Source organism: Schistocerca cancellata, chromosome 8 (assembly GCF_023864275.1).
Source record: "Schistocerca cancellata isolate TAMUIC-IGC-003103 chromosome 8, iqSchCanc2.1, whole genome shotgun sequence".
Taxonomy (NCBI): domain Eukaryota; kingdom Metazoa; phylum Arthropoda; class Insecta; order Orthoptera; family Acrididae; genus Schistocerca; species Schistocerca cancellata.
The window spans coordinates 578,623,625-578,643,981 of record NC_064633.1 but is presented as its reverse complement, the minus strand read 5'-3'; the positions used below and the strand labels follow the sequence as shown (position 1 = coordinate 578,643,981).

At 39.1% G+C, this 20,357-nt stretch overlaps 1 protein-coding gene across 1 annotated transcript in view; it reads left to right on the top strand.

The window, feature by feature from the left end:
* The first annotated feature begins 925 nt into the window (after nucleotides 1–925).
* Nucleotides 926–20,357, top strand: part of LOC126095073 (box C/D snoRNA protein 1) — an 83,638-nt gene continuing 64,206 nt past the window's right edge. The window contains exons 1-2 of the mRNA XM_049909755.1: nucleotides 926–1,063; nucleotides 1,161–1,342. Of these exons, the coding sequence (XP_049765712.1) occupies nucleotides 1,035–1,063; nucleotides 1,161–1,342 (211 nt within the window). The 5' untranslated portion in view covers nucleotides 926–1,034. The remainder of the gene's footprint in view (nucleotides 1,064–1,160; nucleotides 1,343–20,357) is intronic.

Genomic DNA, 20,357 nt, shown 5'->3' with positions numbered 1-20,357 from the left:
ACTTATAATTATCTCTTAAAGCTTGTAACCCCTCATATTATGAGAAAAAATACTTGTATGAGAAGGGCAATTTCTCGTCATGAACGGCTGGTGGCAACATTAAGATTTCTAGCAACAGGAAGGAGCTACAAGGATTTGGAATTTTCAACTGCAATATCGAAACAAGCGTTGAGCGAAATAATACCCAACGCATGTGAAGCTATTTACGTTGTCCTGAAGGATGAATTCTTTTTATAACAGCAGTTAATTTTTTATTATGTTTGCACACAAATATATTCTTTTGATAAACGTATGTGAAATATATTGTTTTACATTACCTCGTGTTCCATTTCCTCGCACATTGACACTCCAATTTCATCTTCAATTGTACTCCTGCTTGGTCTTGGTGTTTCTTGATCACTAAGAGAGCCAAGCAGATCAAAATACCATAGCGTTGGTTGGTATACTTGATCTACTCCTACACCAGATATCTAGATTTCTGAACTTTGGATAACTCTTTTCGGTAAACAGTTCGCAACGAATTTTTTTTTTTTACTGTTGCTCTGTTTGCCGAGGCGTCAACTGCCCGCAATTTTTTAATTAGAGCATTGTATGCTGCTGTCTTTTGTCTCGGTCACTGTATTCTTTACTTTTAATCTTCCACAAACATGTGTGGTTTCTATATATTTCAATGAATTCACTTACAAACTCTCGAGAACACTGACGAGATCAGCCATTTTAATGCCCTGTGCGCACAAATACAAACACTAGACTGAACAAACAGCTGTTTCGCGCCAGATTTGCGGCGATCTCCTGTCCACATGCTCCAACTTGTCTGCGCAGATGTGGTTTGAACCCACAGATTTGAGAGGTTTCGCTCAAACCTACAACTCCAACTTGCAGTTTTGCACACACCTCAGGTTGGTGCAAATCTTCTGTCCACACGCAACAATCTGTCTGCGGCGCGCAGATGTGATGTCACTAGGCCAACGATATTTCGTATCTGTTGCTGAGATCTTGGTTATGTTGATTAAATTGCATTGGCGTCTGGTTCAATGGCGGCAGAACATGATTCGAATAGCAGGTAGGGAAAATCTGAAGGAAAAAAAGATTTTCTATTGACATACAAATTACAGGAGCGAAAGTATTTCATTAATTCGTGTTATGTGTACGTTTTTCAGGCTTGGGAGGTGCGAAGTTTGTGACTCTCAGGATGCCAAATATACGTGCCCGGCGTGTGAAGTTAAGACTTGTTGTTTGAAATGTGTCAATATACATAAGAAGGAATTGAATTGTAATGGAGTAAGAAACAGAGTTGATTATAAACCACTTTCAAAATTCAACAACATGGATCTTCAAAGCGGTAAGGGAGCAACCGTTACTGTATATTTTGTACGCATGTTACCAAAATACTGAATAAGGATATTTTCAAGAAAATTTGTCGGAATAGGCAAGATTTACGGTGTCAATATGCTCGCCAGCATATACATATAATTTGATGCAAAGGAATTAAAAATTATATTTATATCATTTATCACTGTGCCATAACTGTCACTGGGAAAATGATGCATACTTTTCATGGGATTTAATTTAATGCTGATCAATATGTTTAACCATGGTAGTGGACGTCTCTGAAATTTTGTCAGTTGTGAGAGTAGTGTTAGGTCTATGTTAGGTTGGAAGATGATTTGGTTGTGTTAGTGAAGCCAGTGAATTTGGAAGCCAAGTAACAGACTGGCCTGTAGTGTAATCTGATGTTACTGTTCACACTATATTTAACATACTTCTCATTTTAAAAACTGAAAGACAACTTGAGAATAGATGTATTGGATCATAGACAACTAGTTTGATGCACGTTAGGAACATTCATTGTGAATAAACAATGGAGAATACAAGTGCCAGTGTGTGCATCCACTATCTGATTTGTGCATGTGCATCCTGTATTCAACAGTGCTATAAAAGCTGTTGGTTGCCACACTATTTTTTAGTTCTGCAAACCTGCGTGCTTATGAAATTCACTTTGCACAGAGACAAAGTACTGAATAAATTTTTAAGTTGATATGGCACACTTCTTTATATGTGGCCATTCTGTGCATTTGCCTATGAATATCTTTCATACTTAAGTTACCCCAGAATTGAATGTGAGTTAGCATACTTAACATGTGACATTTACTTAACCTTTTGTTTAGTATTTTTATATTGCTTTTATGCTTCTGGTCCATACTCCCTTGTTTTTTTGTCATCCACTACCAATCAATCATCACTGAATCATTTTCCTCGAAGTGTTACTACATTTTTGCTGCAGATTTTTCATTTAATCCTTAAATGAAAAGGAAGTGCTATTGTCTACAAAAAGCACTGCATCTTTTGCTGATAACTGTGGTGGAAAATCATTAATCAGCAATGGGCAATTTTCAAATAAATAGATGATTCACCTCCATCGAAACTCCGCAAGCTACCTGCCAGTGCGTGGCGGAGGGTACGATACTGAGCCCTCCTTCCCTGTTCCACTTGCATATGATGTGGTGGAAGAATGATTGTCAGGGAAACTCTCGTTGTTGTTTCGTGAAACGTGTTAGAGGAAATATGTTGTCTGACTCTTCCCTGAAAGTACTCTCTCGATATTCCAACTGTAAACTTCTCTGTGATTCACATTGTCTATCTTGTATTGTCTGGCCCTGGAATTCATTGAGCATATCTGTAAATCTGTTGCACTGGCTAAACAGTTCTTTGATAAAACATGTCGCTCGTTGTGGGCCTTCTCTCTCTCTTCTGGTCCTTTCTGGTACCAATCCCAGATTGATGAACAGTATTCAAGAATTGGTGAGACAAGTCTCTTGTAAGCCACTTCTTAAATTGTTAATATTGCATTTCCTTAAGATTCTACGTGTAAATCTGTCTGGCATCTGTGATTCCTACTATTTGTTTTATGTTGTCATGTCAGTTAAGATTGCTCCTCTAGATATTTTATAGTGTTTACTCTTTCCAGCAATTAGTCATCAATAGTGTAGTTATAGAGTACTGGATTTATTTTCCTATGTTTGTGCAATATGTTACATTTATTTACACCCATGGTCAACTACTATTACATGGATCATTTGTCAGTCGTCTGTAGGTCCTTCTGCAAATTATCTTCTGGCATTGCTACCTTCTTATAGAAAGCAAAGTCACACAATCTGCGAACAATTTTAAAGGGCTTCTGTTGCATTCTACTGGAACATTTGCATATTTTGTAAACAATAACGGTCCTGTCACACTTCCTTTCAGTGAATACAAATAATTATTTATTTTTTGTAGCTTAAATAAAAAATAACTTTGAATACCACTGTATTTGGCTCAGTGCAGGCGTGTTTGTCAAATTATTTCGCAGTAGGCCTATGTGACATAGTTTGACATGTTTTGCGAACACTGAATGTAAGTGAGAGAAGTTTTGATTGATTGCCGATTTGGCAAGACGTTGAATGTTGTTTGTGTTGATGTTTCACTGTACGTTGAATCAGAAAGCTGTTCTCACTGTATTGTGAGTTTATTTAACTGTGGAAAGTGTGACCAATAAGAGTACCTTATAAAAACAAAAGATATCTGGCAATTACAAAAATGGTAGAAATGTTGCAGGAAATTATTAATAAGAAGATCAATATAATTTGCTCAACATAAAAATGGGATTACAATAAAATAAATAACTAAATAATCATAGCTCTGTGATTCTAATGAACTTTCATGAGATTTTCGTGAACATATTTAACTCTCAATTTCAAACATTTCCTGGACCAGCGTCTTGGTTTCTGTTTCTTCTTTGTACACAGTGCTAATGTCAATGAAGGAAATACTTTGTCTGCAGAAACCAACCTTTATGTTGAACATAGACTATCTTGCTTCACAGTATAACAAATGTAATATAAAAATGCTTTGTATGCTATGTAAGTAGCAGAGGATGAAAATGCAAGGAACAGACACTCTTAAATCTGCAGTACCGTCCTTCATTTTACCAAGATAGGTAACAACATCGAATATTTGTGTGTTGTGTATATAATAACGCAGTACATTTGTATTTGGTGTGCTACAAAAAGAGTCAACAAAGTAAAAATGCAAGTGATCACTAATGACTAACATTAACAGGCTTTAAATATAAAATATCATAAAACATTTGTGGAATGCTGGTGAATATCCAGAGTCATCCAAAAATGTATTAAGACAAACTCTGAGTAAGCTTTCCTTTAGAAGATGAAATACTTTTTCAAGCTGATTGGGATTGAACAATTTTAGAAGAGAGACTGGGTTCAAGTACTTAAGAGTTCATACTATTGGAGCAAAAACTGGCAACTTTTTTATTGAGGAAGTGTCGAGAATATTGGAAGACTTTTTTCGCCTGCAACTGTTGGAGCTGTTTCTTACTTATGATTTAAAGACAAATAGTTAACCTGTATTGCTCTCCATGGCCAAGGGAAGCATACAACAAATTATGTACATATAACACCCAAGAAATATCAAAGAATAATGTGGAGTTCCAACAAAAAGTTATTTGTCAAAAACTTGAGCAGAATTGATTATTTCTCAATTTTTGAAGATCATTATTTTCAAGGTTTGTTATCTTTAAGTGAAGAGTATTTCAGGGGATTTGCACACTGTGGTCCTCATGCATACGTAAGACATATTTTCTTTATTGTACCACAATGACAACTCTTCAGAAATCAGTTAAATTTTAGGATGAGATATTTGAAAGAGTGTTGTTCTGAAAACTAATTTGAAAGCAACAAAAAGTAGCCCTAGATTTGTTTAATAAATTACAAAGACTGAGGGATTTCAAGTTTATCTGTTATTTGTGATGCTCATTATTCACAGATGTTGAATAACTATTTTTGTTTGTATGATTGAATAATGTTTCGAATAAATATTTGTACTTGTTATTCACTTACAAGTAGTTTTATTTGTATTCGCCATTCAAATAAATTTTGCCAACTTTGTTTATAACTACCAAGAGCAGTAAAGGGCCTAATATCTAACATAGGTAGTCATGCAATCAATTTTTCTTTATGCTGGAACAAAAGTTCCATGATCAATACAGACTTCTAGCATCCAATACCTGTGCATCAGGTAGGAATTTAACCAGTAATAGGCTGTTTGCTATTCATTCATCATGCTGTGTAGATCCAATCAAGAAAAAGAATCTCTAGCTAGGGGTGTGGAACGAATCGAGGTGTACATTAGACAAGAAAATCATAGAAAAAATCTGCATACCTTATTGCCAATAACCGTGTGATGCTGTTCACACGTATATCATCTCGATTTAATCAGGTAAATTGCAAAGAAAGATACTGGTTTTAAAAAATCTGCTGCCTCCTCAGGTATACTATAAGGCTGCTCTTATCGGCTTTTAAAAGCTTACTATTTACTTGATTGCAAAGGTATTTTTCTAATAAATTACGTCTGTCAAGACAGACCTATTTACAACTACTTATATAGCTTTACAACAAACAGTACTACTTTCTATGTAACTTATAGAACCCAGATATTCAGATAATTTGTAGAAGCAGTGGTTGACGAAGTATGTTTTTAATTTTGTTAGTTTATGTTGTGTTACTTCCCATCAGATTACTCAACTCTGTTCTAAACCCTAGGGAAGGATGTGAAGTCTACATGCAAATTATTTTTGTGACTGTAAATCGCAGTTAATCTGTCAGTGATATTTGTCGGCAACAAAAACTTATGGCACAAATGTAGTGGGAAGTGAGTGTAAGACTTCTGTGGTTCTTAAAAAGGTTCCTGCTAGAGAGTGGCTGATCTATGTTAGACAACATCAGCTTGATGCTGATGATGCTGCTGAATACACACTTTATTTACTTTGCAGTATAATATAATTCCTGACAGTAGAAAGTGGAAACATGCAAATGAAGCTAAGGCTCTTGTCTTTAGATCAACATAGTGAGAGAAGATTTTAAGGGCTTAACTTGCTGAACTGAGTTTTGTAATTAGTTTTACTATATGTTGATTCCATTTTTAACTTTTTATGCTCCTAGTCCCCGAGGGATTTTACATACTGCACTTCATTCAGTGCATGACTATTATTGTCAGTTTCTGGTGATAAAAGGTCATCATTGCTTGTTTGAAATTGCATAATGTGAGAGTGACATTAAGACTTAAACTGCCAGCTGTGAACAACTTGTAAGTATATTCAGCTCTCGTCTGACTGTTGAAGTTGATTTTGGGCTCTTGATTAGCATGCTTGTGTTGAGCAAATATTGCAATTTTTAAATTGTCCTTTAAAGTCGTTAGATCATTTATGTAGTTTACAAACAAAAGTGCACCCAGTGCTGATCCTTGAGGCACTCTACATGTTATATTCCCCCATTCTGATGTTAGCTTCACACCTGAGGCACTGTCCATCAGTGAGCCCGCTGCTTCCTGTTATGAATGTAAGATTCCATCCATACAGAAATGATGTCATTAATGTTTTAACACAGGTTTTTTTAAAATAGAAATTGGTGATGCTCACAACAATGGGATTGGCAAGGTTACACAATATGCGAACAATCTCTCCCTCCCCCTCCTTTCCCCCTCCTTCCCCCCTCCCCATCCTTTCCCCCTCTCCCCCTCCTTTCCCCCTCTCCCCTCCTCTCCCCCCTACCCCTCCTCTCCCCCCTCTCTCCCTCCTCTTCCCCTCCACTCCCCCTCCCCCTCCACACCCCCACCACCCCCTCTCCCCCCCCTCTCCCCCTCCTCTCCCCCTCCTCTCCCCCTCCTCTCCCCCTCCTCTCCCCCTCCTCTCCCCCTCCTCTCCCCCTCCTCTCCCCCTCCTCTCCCCCTCTCCTCCCCCTCTCCCCCTCCTCTCCCCCTCTCTGCCAGAACTGTATTTTAAGCTCTGGTAGTGCATTCTGTGTGGAGCATCTGTTACAAAGGACAGAATGAAAGAAAACTAATAAGTTCTGCTTAGTTAAATGGTTCATTATTCTACCAAAGGCTTTCCAAATCACTTTGGAAAAGGTAGAAAGGAATAATATAGGTCTTTAATTAGAGGTGCTTTGTTAAACTCCCGTTTTGCATGAGGGTGGTGCTACGACATCTTTAAGTCTGTCAGAAAAAGTGCATCAAATTGTTGATTGATTACAAGGATGCAGTGTGTCTCACATCAGAACAGTAACAACGAACTAGCAAACAAAGAATAGATAATAGTAACTTTAAAGAAACATAGTTACTTGTTTATAAGAGATGTTGGAAGTGGTGGCCTTGGCATCCAGGCATTGCTGACTGTGTGTGATGATACGAGGAATACACTGTAGTTCTTAAGGCATGATGTTAGTTTCTCTAGTAACGTAAGGATTGTCAATGCGCACTTTGCTTTTTAGTGTGTCCCATAAAAAAAATCACACAATGCTAAGTTCAGGATGTTAGGGGGTCAGAGGTCTCTACTGTAGTCTGTCTTCAGAGAACACGGTGATGTGGGCTATACCTTGGTTGGATGTCTGAGCAGTTGCTCCTTCTTCTTGGAATACTGTGTACAGCTTCTTTACATCTGTTAATTGTGCATAGAAAGTCTCAAGAGATCTCTCTATATTTGGCACTCTTTAAGTTATAATTAAAAAAATAAGGGGCCTGTAATGCGCATATCAGAAAATGCACACCAAACACTTATCTTCTCTGAGTGGAGAAGAGTCTTAATACCAAATATGTGGGTTGTCCAATGACCAGTATCTGCAGTTCTGGGAGTTTACAAAACCTAATTAATGAAACCAGGTCTCATATGAGCGAGGGGTCCAAGTAACCATTAGCAGTCCATGTTACCAGCCAGTTGCGAGCATAACCTCTTTCTTTCTTTTCATGATCCTCAAATTTCAACTCATGCATCACACTTACCCGATAGGCTTTTAATTGCAAATTTTTTAGTATATGGTTTACAAGGTACACCAACCTGCTGCGATAATATCCTTACTTATTTGGGTGACTTCTCGTAATGTCCATGTGAATTCTGTCTAGTTTAAAGTACTGACGGTTGGTTGCCGTTTCCTTTGCACATTCAGAACACATCCTACAGCCTTCCATTTCTTGTACAGATCTGGGGAGTCTCCGTCCAGAGTACTCCACCTGAAACATTTCTTTACATTCCTTGATGGAACCTGTCTTTATGTAACACTCCACAATATCAGTTCGCTCTTCTAATGCAAACTGCCCCATTTCTGTAACAACTCAACAATACGAGCTTCTCATAACAACTAATGCACGAACACACAACTACTCACTTTCCAATAAAATTTAGTGTAGCCAACTTTTGAGACAGTGTTGCCGCTTCAAAAGCAATTCGACTAGAGATGATTAACTGGTATGTGAGGCATCCCATTTTATATGGGACACCTTCTAGCTGAAATAATCAAATCAACACAAGATTTTAATACTCTTCCAGAAACACAGTCTAGCCAGCAGAATTACTACTTTTTAGTGTGCTAATGAATTCTGTAGTCTGATTAGGGGTTGTATTTTTGAAACCAATGTCTGTTGATGGTGCATGCAGTATCTGCACAAGTAAACATTTTGCATGTCTACAGGGTGATCAAAGCAAAACTTTCGCTACTCGAGGGCCCACAACAAAAAATGAGTGATCATAGGATTATGAAACTTCGTGGAAACATTTATAATGCCTTGTAGAAGAGAAGTAATAAATAAATTATTGAAAGAAACATTTTAATTCCCATATGTGTAACATTTGTTAATTGTGTACCATGCTTATGATGTAGTGTTCAAACATCACCGTCTGCATTCATGAGTGATGTGAAGTTTGTACAGTTACCGTTTCATAATTGCTTGCAGCATGTTCTGAACGTTGTATCATGGAATGTTCAGCTGTCATGACACAGCTCATGCACTACTTGAATATTGCACATTACATGCAGCATTCTCAGCCATGGCAACAGTAACTTCTTCAACAATTTGTGGCACGGTTGGCCATCGGCCTCTCCCAAGATCAATTCCCAAATCAGCAGTTAATTTGAACTTCTGAGTCATGTTCTTCAACGACAATGTGGAAAGAGGACCACTCAGTTTCCCTTTACTGTGTCACTACTCGTGAATAGTAGCAGCACTATTGCTGCTGTTTTGATAAAACAGCTTCAACAGTAAATCCCTGCTCGTGTTGCTCAGACTCGCATTGAATGTCTGCAGTTGTAATATGCACTGACACTGATGTTTCTGTTGCAAACGTACATTGTCATATCATTATTGGCGCCTAACAGCACGTCAGAACACTAACACTACTAACAACGCAAATCCTACAGCACACAGACTGAATGTCATTTCTATAAAGTTGAGTGCCCATACAGTAAATAGTTTTTGATCTACACTGGCTCAAGTAGTGAAAGTTTAATTATAACCACACTGTATGTGGTCATTTTATTCCTGATTGCAGTGTTTACTGCCACTGGGAAAACAATTGTGTAACTATATGACCTATTAACAGTATAACTTACTGAGTAACAGATCATGACAGCTGACATCAGCATTTGAATGGTGTAGAAACAGTCCACCATTTTGTTCATCATTGCCCATAGTTTCAGAAAGTCATATATTGCAGCTGCAGTGGACCTTTTTTCGTCTAAAGTCATTATGCGCGTTGGACAGTATATTTATTCAGGAAACCTGATAGTCTTTCAGTTTTTCTGAGAGTTCAGATAATACAGACACTGGTCTGTAATTTTGTTGTATCATACTTTTCATCCTTTTTTTTTGGAAGAGTAAAAAAAAGAGCTTTTCATGCAGATTATTTGAGATCTCCAGGGAATATTTGTATGTAAAATGGTATGTTAATAATATGTGCAAGGAGTGAAACTGTTTGCTGTGCTAAGTCTATTTTTGATTGCTTTGTCTAGTGTACCATCAATTCGTATGACTTTTTGTTTTTAATTTGCAGACAACATCTTTTACTTCTGTTTGTGTTATAGGATGCAGAAATACAAATATTCCTTTCCTTCGTGTAAACTTTTGTGTTAGTATTTGAAATCCTGTGGATTTATAATCAAGTTTTGGCTACATTCCTATAGTGTTCATTAAATGTTGTAGAAATCTACACTGTATCCTTAGTACTTCTCCCTGCAATCTGTAGGGTATTTCATTGTTTTTTACTTTGCCCTCGCATATCTTTATTACTTTCCAAATTCATCAATACCTCTTTTAATATCCTAATGGCTTTGGATGACAATTTAAGTGCAAAGTAAATATACTAACTTGCGCTTCTTTTACGAGATGACTTATTTGACATGCTCAACCGACTTTCCTTGCTAGTTACCCTGCTACTGCAAACTCTCTTTCACTTTCTTCTCCAAAGTATGTTGGTAGGTACAGGAATTTCTTAAGACACTCTCTACTTATACAAATAAGTAGACATAGCAATTTCATTTCCCATCAACAAGGCTAAGACAAACGTTTTTCTCAAGAGTACCTTCTCAACTGTTCTCGTTATAACAACAGTGGTCACTGACACAATTAGCACAGAATGACATAGAAGTTCCATGGTTCTGCCATACACTTTCATTAAAACTTCCATGGATCGTCCGACAAGTACTTGTCGTTGCCGTTCGACCGACGCATCTACAGTCTTCTCGCGACTGAATTTCAAACCTGCACACACAAACATGTGACACGCAGTATGTAGGATTCTCTCATCCCACACTCACTTCTAAAATACCGTATGTTGGAGATGGTAGAAGGCTGAGTGGTTGTAGATTGTACTCAGAAATTCTCGAAACAATACAATATGCGTATAATTGTTTAACCTTTTGCTGCTCTACTTGTTTTTGTGTTTAGCATATGATTTTAGTTGAACACTTTCCCTTGCTAATGTATAGGACGATTTTCTTATTGTGCATTGTTTGACTACCCTAAGTGGTAAGACATTGTCATAAAAATTGTAATTACAGAGGAATGGTTGAAACTTGAAGGGTGTTCAAAAGAAAAGGTATGAAATATAAGGGGGTTGTTTGTGTTGTTGCCCTGGATGATGATTTGGCGAAATATTTGTCAGGATTTGTAAGCGGTTAGTCCTTGAGGTACGGAAATATGCGAACACAAGAAGTAAGTTTAAACAGTTTTATTAACAAAGGCTGATTGTAAAACATGCATGCTACGCGCACCCATCATCACTGTGTCTGACATCCTAATTATGGTCGTATCGAAAGGCTCCATGGTGAGCTAAAAAGAGAGGCATCTCCACACCCGAGGCCACACTAGTTACTATTGCGCGCTGCGGACGGCGGCCAGTCGCTTACTGCTGCGGCACACTGCGGCTGGACACATGTGTACTGACCAAGCAAATTGTCAGCATTCCAGACAGGTCGGCTGGCGAGTGTGTGTTACATACCGTACGGCTGTGCGCAATCCGTAGGCCGTTACATCACTCTCCCCAGAGAAAAAGAGCAACCACAGATGGCTCGAAACGACCTTCTGGGTGTTATGAATCTGTTTCACCATTTGTGGCATCAGAAGGCATTGCAACATGTATTTCATTTGCAGACAAAGTAACATTCAGTACAGAGAAGCATGTCTTCAGGATGACAATTTCATACATGACAAATGCTGTTGACAAAAGACAAATTAATAAAAGAAATAAAAACACGATACTGACAATCAAGTATGCATTAACATTACTGTATGAATTGAAGGACTTAATTCTATTTGCTGCTTCAATTAAATTTAACTCGTTATTGGAAGAAATTAAATTTTCATGTGTGTCCTTAATTAAATTATTGTCTCCAGAAAAACTTGATAAGGAATGCTTTCCATATGTTAATATGTATGAATCATTGTAATAAACAGATGACATTCTCGTTAATGGCAAATGTCTAGTTGCATGAAATGTAGTTGGCAATACACTAGGCATATCAAATAGTTCACATGATAAACCACAATGTGTGGCATTCAAGATTAATCCACTATTATTCAATTTGAGTGTAAAGGGTAGCTCAGGTGTATCATAATGTTTACATGTAAATGTGACATCAAGAGTGGAGTTAAATGAGAAAATTATACCTTCAGAACATCGTTTAAGAAATGGATGATAAAGATGTGTTAAAATTCTAGGGCAATCATCTCTTGGGGGATGATTCATAAACAATTCTTTCTCACAACTGTACACTCTACTATCTAAGAATACTGCCGATCCAGGGCAAATTAACTTACGACTATGTGTACAAAGATGCAAATCATTTTCATTTAGGGACACAAAATATCTTCGCTCCTTGCTTAACAGTAGATAATCATTCATGTACATACGTTACATGAATGTCTGCCTGTCTCCATTTCACAGGGTAAGTATAAATATTATACATCTCAAAATTATGCTTTGATCTAGCAATGGGAATAGAAACAATAACAGTTAATTCATCTGCAATCATTAAAGAGTGTGTGGTGGTTAACTTGTAGTAAGAATATAAATTGTAAGAGTTAACAGGGTAAATCATAATATATGTTGCACCTAGCTTGCTTTCAATTGACAGTAGGATCTGTAAAATTTGTTCTGGATGTAGTAGTACGCTGCTCAAACAATCATTTGAACTACTTTCTAAGGCTGTTCTTAAGTTAAGGGCACCAAGTCCAGCATTTGATAAACTATCAGTAATTCTTAACAAAAGAGTGTTTAAATCTAAGTGTGCACTCACAGCATTTAATCTTTGGAATAGTTCTTGGATATTTGCATTCGTTTCATTACGAGTTATGTGGAAATGTGAGATAAATTGCTTCACATTCTGTTCAATGAAAACTGTGTGGCTAGTAATGGTTATTTGCATATTCTTTAATACAATATTTTTATTAGAGAGGTAAGTTGAATCTGTACCGGACCTCTGTTCAACAGCTAATATTTTGCCTTTAACTTTCAGTAGATCTTGATTAGTTAAAGTACGAAATACAGTACGAAGGATACGCCCTCTAAAATCAAGCCAAGCACATTTACGCCCAATTAAAGTTTTGTGTGGCAAAAGCTTTAAGAAACAGTAAATATCTTGTTCATAATTAGCAAATGTAGACTCTACCTGCATTTTGCCTGTGATCCAGTTATTATACCAAGATGTGCCCATTTCCAAAATTGTATCATTACCCTTAACAGAATGGATGAGATCAATTTGCTTCATTATAGAATTGAACTGTTGCTGGATTTCACTCAGATTGTACTTGAGGACAAGTTTTGTTTCAAACAAAACACCTGTACTCTGTGGTACTATTACTACAGCATTAGTAGAATACGCTATCATAGCAAACACTAGAATAAAAATGAACATGGGTAATTAGTTCTAAATACTAGAGTAATTCTGCACTCATGCAATAGCTTCAATACTAAATTTTCACAATACATTCATATAAGCACATGGCTGGAATAAACACACACATTGCACTCTCACACTCTACACACATTTACGCAGATTGTACGGGTGTCTGGAACAGGATTGCTCGGAATGTGGTGATGTCTTAGCCTCGAAGTCTGGACTGCAAGCTTGCGATTCTCACTTCCTGGGTTTGAGAATAGCAGGTCTGCCTCTTGGTCGGTCCTCGTCGTCTTGCGATACTACAAGAAATCTACCCAGAAATGGCCGTACACGATTGACATGAACAACAATCAAACGAAAGGGCAGTTGGAGTGTAAGAGTGACTGGCGACAACACCTCCAAGATTGGATATGGTCCCTTCCAAAACTTCTTAAACTTTTTGACATGACTCTTCTTTAACACCATGTTGCTCAGATACGCAAGATCTCCAACTCGATACTGTGGTGTTGCTGCTTGGCAGTTGTGTTGTCTTGCTTGCTGAAGAAAGGATTGATCATATCACTGTTTCACTCCCCTCCATGCTTCCTTTAGCTTGCATGCTAGATCCCTTACGTGTTCATTGCTGATTCCGGCAGTCAGTCGTGCAAAGTCCAAGGGTGGACACATTCTTCTTCTGTAGGTGATCTCATATGGACTTAGGCCAGTTGAGCTGTGCATTTTGGCATTGTAACAACGTACCAAGTATAGTAAACAGACATCCCAATTGTCGTGTTTGCTGCTTACATAATGGCTAACCATTTTAATAATTGTTCTGTTGACTCGCTCTACTCTTCCATTTCCTTCACGGTGTGCTGGTGTCGTCCTTAACTGAGTTATTTGCATGAGCTTACAAGTCTGTTTAAGTAATTCACTCATAAAATTCATTCCTTGATCACTAATTGTACTTAATGGTGATCTAAACTTAAGAATCCATTCTTTTACAAAAACTTTAGCTATAGTCTCAGCACTCTGATCAGGTATTGGTATAATGAGAAGGTATCTAGAGAAATGATCCAACATTGTCAATATGTATTTGTTTCCATCTTTAGTCTTAGGCAACGGTCCTACGACATCTAGTCTTACTCGTTCAAATGGTTCTCTTGTCTCTGGCAGTTCTTGCAATGGTGCTCTACTTTTCCCTACATTATTCCGTCTGTTACAGGAATCACATTGTGAAACAAACTCGAAGTTGTCAGCTTTGCGCCTTGGCCACCAAAACATTTGAGCTATATTAATGTTTGTTGTTTTTTACCACAATGTCCTGATAATAAAGAATCGTGTTGTTCTCTCATGATTTGCTCTTTCATGCTTTCGGTTTCCTTTACTAGTGATTTTGTACAATAATCCATCTATTTCAACAAAACGTTGATCATTTTTCCATAATTTGCATTGTGGATGTTCTTCCTGAGCTGCCTTTAACTCTTCTTCTCGACTTATTGTAAAACAAACATTGACTTTTCGACTCATTGCATCAGCATTCACATATTGTTTACCAGGTCAGTGGATAACCTTAAATTGGCACTCACTCAGTCTTAATGCCCATCTTGTTAATCTGGAACTTGGCTCCTTTAAGCTCAATTACCATTTAAGTGTGGCATAATCTGTAATAAATGTAAATTCTCTTCCTGTTAAGAAAGATCTCTTGTGTGTTATACCAAATACCAAAGCACAAAGCTCCTTCTCAGTGGTAGTATAATTGCATTCTGCTTTGTTTAATTGTCTGGAAGCAAATGAGATTGGATGTTCATGACCATCAACTTCTTGAGACACGATTGCACCTATGGCAAAATTGGATGCATCTGTTGAGGTTGAACACCTTCGCAGGCTATAACATGACCAAGATAGTTAACTTTACTTTATGCAGAATGACATTTATCTATTGATAAAGACAGGTTTGCGCTTATTATACGCTCAAAAACAGCTTGTAGTCTCTCAGTATGCTACTTCATGTTTTAACCAAAAATTACTACATCATCAAGGTAAACAAGTGCTTGTGTTGGGGTGAGCCCCCGTAAAACTGAATCCATCAGGCATTGAAATGTAGCTGGAGCATTACAAAGTCCAAATGGCATACGATGATACTTGTATACTCCTGTTGCTGTTACAAATGAAGTTTTTGCTTGATCATCTGGATGCACTGTTAACTGGTGATAACTACTTGTTAAATCACATACTGAAAAAATTCGACATCTGCCCAAGTAATCCAAGGTTTCCACTAAATTTGATAAGGGGTAAATGTCGGGTGTGGTCACAGCATTCAAAGATAAACAACACAAAAACGGAACTGTGGTTCTCCAGAAATTGATTTCTTCTTTACAATTACAATAGGTGAACACCATGGTGGGCCTGAAGGATCTCTTGGTTTTATAATTCCGGCTTCTAATTGTTCTTTAACCATGTCTTGTACCAACTCTCTTTGACTGAATGGTATTCTGTAAGGTTTCTGTGTGATTGGGGCTGCATTCCCTGTATGAATATGATGCTGAACTAAATGAGTGACAGGTAAATTTGCATGTTCTAGGAATAAATCTGCATACTCCAACGAAACAGGTGCTAAAATCTTCTGTTCATCAGCTGTCAAATGTTCTATCTTCTTCCAAATCTTGCACTTCAGCTCATTATTAACTTCATCTCCTCATTGTAATTTTGCGGTACTGTTACAAAAATCTGTGTTTATAACTGCAGCATTTGTTACCTCATCTGTAATCTGTATTACGTCACTTTTACTTATGCTTGACACTTCAGGGACCTCTGTTCCTCATGGCAAAACAACATCCTAATTGCTCATATTCCTTGTTGTAACCGGGACTTTTGCGACATCCTGTCTCACCATTTTAGTGATACCTACACTTCTAGCAACACAACAATGCATTGTATCCAGCAACTCACTTTTCTCGGATCGCTCAATTAATAACAAAGTTCCTTCCTTGCATTGGGGTGACTTAACTTCAACGTAGATTGTCTTTCCTGCTTCCTTGGGAATTTGCTGAGGCTGATCAATTTGAACATCGAATCGGACGGTTTGAATTGATGCATCATTCGGGCGGTCCATTCCCACGACGTCAGTATTGCTGCTCCTTTGAGTACGATCTGAAGAACGATTTCCTAGGTTGTAGTTGCTACGGCCTAGTCTGATCTTTCTTTCTGCGACAGATATCTTTGCCGTGTTAGTGGACAAGAAATCAAATCCAAGTACACCGTCGTAAGCATTTCATTATTTGAAACTACTTGCAGCCTTGCTGTGTATTTATCTTTACCTTAACCTTCATCTTGGCCTTGGCCAAGAATTAATTCTATGTCAACTTCTCCATTGTTATGTAGCTCCCCTCCATTTAACCCTCGCACTTTTAATAGCAGCGGTTTCAGTTTATCCCGTTTATCTATGCACACCATATTAATGAGGTCTGTGCTCCTGTGTCAAAAAGTAGTTTGATGTTTCTCCCATGACATACAGCACCTATCACAGTCATTTTCGGTCTGATTTTTGCTGGAACTAACAGGAATCACTGTCTCTGGCAAGGAGCAGACGGAGTGGCAACCCGTATGTCCCCGTACTTGTTTAAAGATCTGGCAGATTGTCTATTGCTCGCATTACCTTTCTTCTTGTTGTGACAATCTCTTGAAACATGACCCTGCATCCCGCAATGATAGCAGATTCGATTCTCTTTACAATTCTTACACTTGTGACCCAGCTTATTGCATCTGTAGCATTGTTCTGTTGCGTTCTTGTTTCTGCATCTCATTCGGTCGTCTTAGTGCTTCAGCGAAACCAACAGCTGATTCTACTGCTTCCTGAAACATTCTACATTGCGCCAGTCGAACAGCTTTGCTTACGTCCTCTCCATGCAACCCATGAATGAATGTGTCCAAGGCTCTCTGGTCGGCTTCAAACAACCGAATCTGGTTTTCATTTTCATCTTCTACTAACTTGTACGTTTGAACGTTGATGTCTCAAATTCTGTTGGCAAACTGCTCAATAGATTCATTTCGTCGCATTCGCAAACTGTGAAGCTGCTCTCTGTAAAATCTGATCCCGTTTTTACGTTTAAATCTCTGAACAACAATAATTCTAAACTCATTGTAATATTCTGTTTTCACACAAGTAGGCTCTGAGGTAATGTAATCTTGTGCTGCACCCTGAATTCTTAATTTGACAAACACTAGCTTATTATGAGAATCTGTCCATGATCCTAACAGGGCGGCACCTTCAAGTTTACGAAAAAAACACCTTCACATCATCTCCGGTTTTCCCACTAAACACTGATACTGATGGCAATAATGAAAAATTCTTTATTGTAGTTGTACCTGTACTGCATGAAATATCATTTGCCAAGTCTTCCGGAATCTTATACTCGCTTCTTTCTGCTTTTAACAGCCCAATCTCTTCTTGCAGTTCAATAACAACAGTTTGTAGATCAACAATGTTAGTCTGACTGGATTGCGACATTTTGTCTAATTTAACGCCAACGAGTCACTCAAATGTAAAATAAAAATCCATCTGTGCCTTTCGTGTTCTAGCCAAACTGGAGTAGACCAACCTGAATTCCAGCGTTGGATGTCCCCACGTAGTCAGAAGATGTTCATGCTGCTGCTCAAAGTTCACATTGTGCTGCACCTCTTCAGGACTGTAGATTATCCATAGTTATCCCCATGCTGACACAACTTCTATAAGGGGTTGTTTGTGTTATTGTCCCGGATAATGATTAGGCGAAATATTTGTCAGTATTTGTAAGCAGTGGGTCCTTGAGGTATGGCAATACACAGACACGAGAAGTAAATTTGAACAGTTTTATTAACAAAGGCTTATGATAAAACACGCACGCTATGCGCACCCATCATCACTGTGTCTGACATCCTAATTATGGTCGTATCGAAAGGTTCCATGGTGAGCTAAGAAAAGAGACATCTTCGCACCCGAGGCCACAGTAGTTACTATTGTGTGCTGGGGACAGCGGCCAGTCCCTTGCTGCTGCACCGCACTGCGTCTGAACACACATGTGCTGACCAAGCAAATTGTCAGCATTCCAGACAGGCCAGCTGGCGAGCATGTGCTACGTACCATACAGCTGCTTGCAACCCGTAAACTCTCACAGAAACAACACTTCGGGTATCATTGAAGTTTTTATTTGAAAGTTATCACCAGAGGCCTGAGCACAACTATCCCACTATTTGATGAGCCAAAGGATTCCCTGTTCTCAGAATTCCTGTGGAAGCCAGTTCTCTGCTGTGTTCTTCAGTTTATTGTCAGAGTTGAGGTGCTACCCTTTGAGGTGTGTGTGTGTGTGTGTGTGTGTGTGTGTGTGTGTGTTTTTTTTAAGCAGACGAAACACATGGAAGTCACAGGGCGACATGTCCAGGATGTAGGGTGGATACTCAACCGGCTCCTACTTGATCTTGGCCATTATACTTCATGTGACCTTGGAGACATGTGGATATGCATTGTCATGGAGCAGTCACTCCCTCCGTGAGCAGCCAAGTCTTGATGGACTTGCATATCTTACTGTACACTTCACTGTTAATGATTTTCTGTGATCGAGAAATCTAATGAGTATCGAACCTCTGACGTCGCAAAAGGACAGTGAGGATCACCATGCCTGCTGAGGGCATATCTTTTTGAGGGAGGTGATATATGCTTCCATTGCATGCTGTCCCACTTAGTCTCAGGTATGAAGTGATGGAACCATCTCTCATCACCACCGGTAACAATCAGCTACAGGAAATTGATACCGGAACAGGTGTTGTAGTGCTAGACCCATATACAGTTCCTTTTGGGGCTCGTTAAGCTTCTTCAGAACCACTTTGTGCACACATTCCAGTAATCCAACCTGTCATGCACAATTGTCCACACTTTTCCAACTGTGGCCCCTACCGTCACTGCCAACATTTGTATTTACCTTGTCAATAAGTTCGACTGTGATTACCATGTGCCCCCCCCCCCCCCCCTCCCCCGTCCCCTGTGGGTCCGGGTATTAGAGTAGGCCCGAGGTATTCCTGCATGTCGTAAGAGGTGACTGAAAGGAGTCTCACATGTTTTGGCCTTTATGTGATGGTCCCCAGTAGGGTTTGACCTTCATTTTACAAAATTTTCTCCAAGAACAAGCCAATTGGGGAAGGGCGCCTTACATGGTGCATCGTGTCCATTGTACCTTGAAATCTTTAGCCCACTTTCTTGTCGTCGCACTGCAGTCCAGCTTATTCTCCATCTCTTGGGCAAGGATGCCTTCCTGGGTGCGTTTTCTGCCGTGCACTACGCAGTGTCGCTTTTTGCGCCAACGATCACTATGGACTTCTTTCCACCTCGTATCCAGCATGGTAGCCAGTCCATTGTGGTGGGTTCGCCATGTACCCTGTTGGTTGTAGCCCCCTTCCAACACAGGGATCGCTCTGCTGATGCTTGCGCCATTAACTCCCCACGTATGCCAAGGAGTACATGTCCGTCATCTTGGGGCATCGGGACTCCCAGCAATGGCTATCCTGCCAGGTGGCCTTTGCTGCAGCTGGGTGGCACCTATGGGGAGGGCCCCTGATCAGAGTGGGTGGTATCAGGGCAGATGGTGCGCGATGAAGTGTACCACATCATCACTTGCTGATGATCAAACACCAACAGTCTCTAAGCATTCCAAGTCTCAGTACAACGCAAGAAAGTATGACCCTTAATCATTCTCCTCCCTGACCACACCATGGGAGGAACGTCAGGCTAAGGATGGCAGCTAACCTTATTCACCCCGGACCCCGGTACCTCATATTTACGAGAAATGATGGGGACTGCCTTGTTTCCATGAAGCCACAGTTTTTGTAGAGTATTTAGAGGACAAGTTTGGGGAGGTGGAGGGCTTGTCCAAAATGCTATCTGGGTCAGTCTTGATAAAAACAGCATCCTCAGAAAAACAGCATCCTCTGCCCAGTCATGGACTTTACTCGCTTGTAACAAGTTAGTGGATGTTTCTGTGACCAACACACGCCATGGAGCTTAAATAGGGTCCTGGGTATCATATTTCACAGGGACCTTCTTCTGTAGTCTGACGACGACCTGCGCGCCAATTTAGAGTGGTGAGGTGTCCATTTCGTGTGACACATCCATCAGGTTCCAAGGGATAA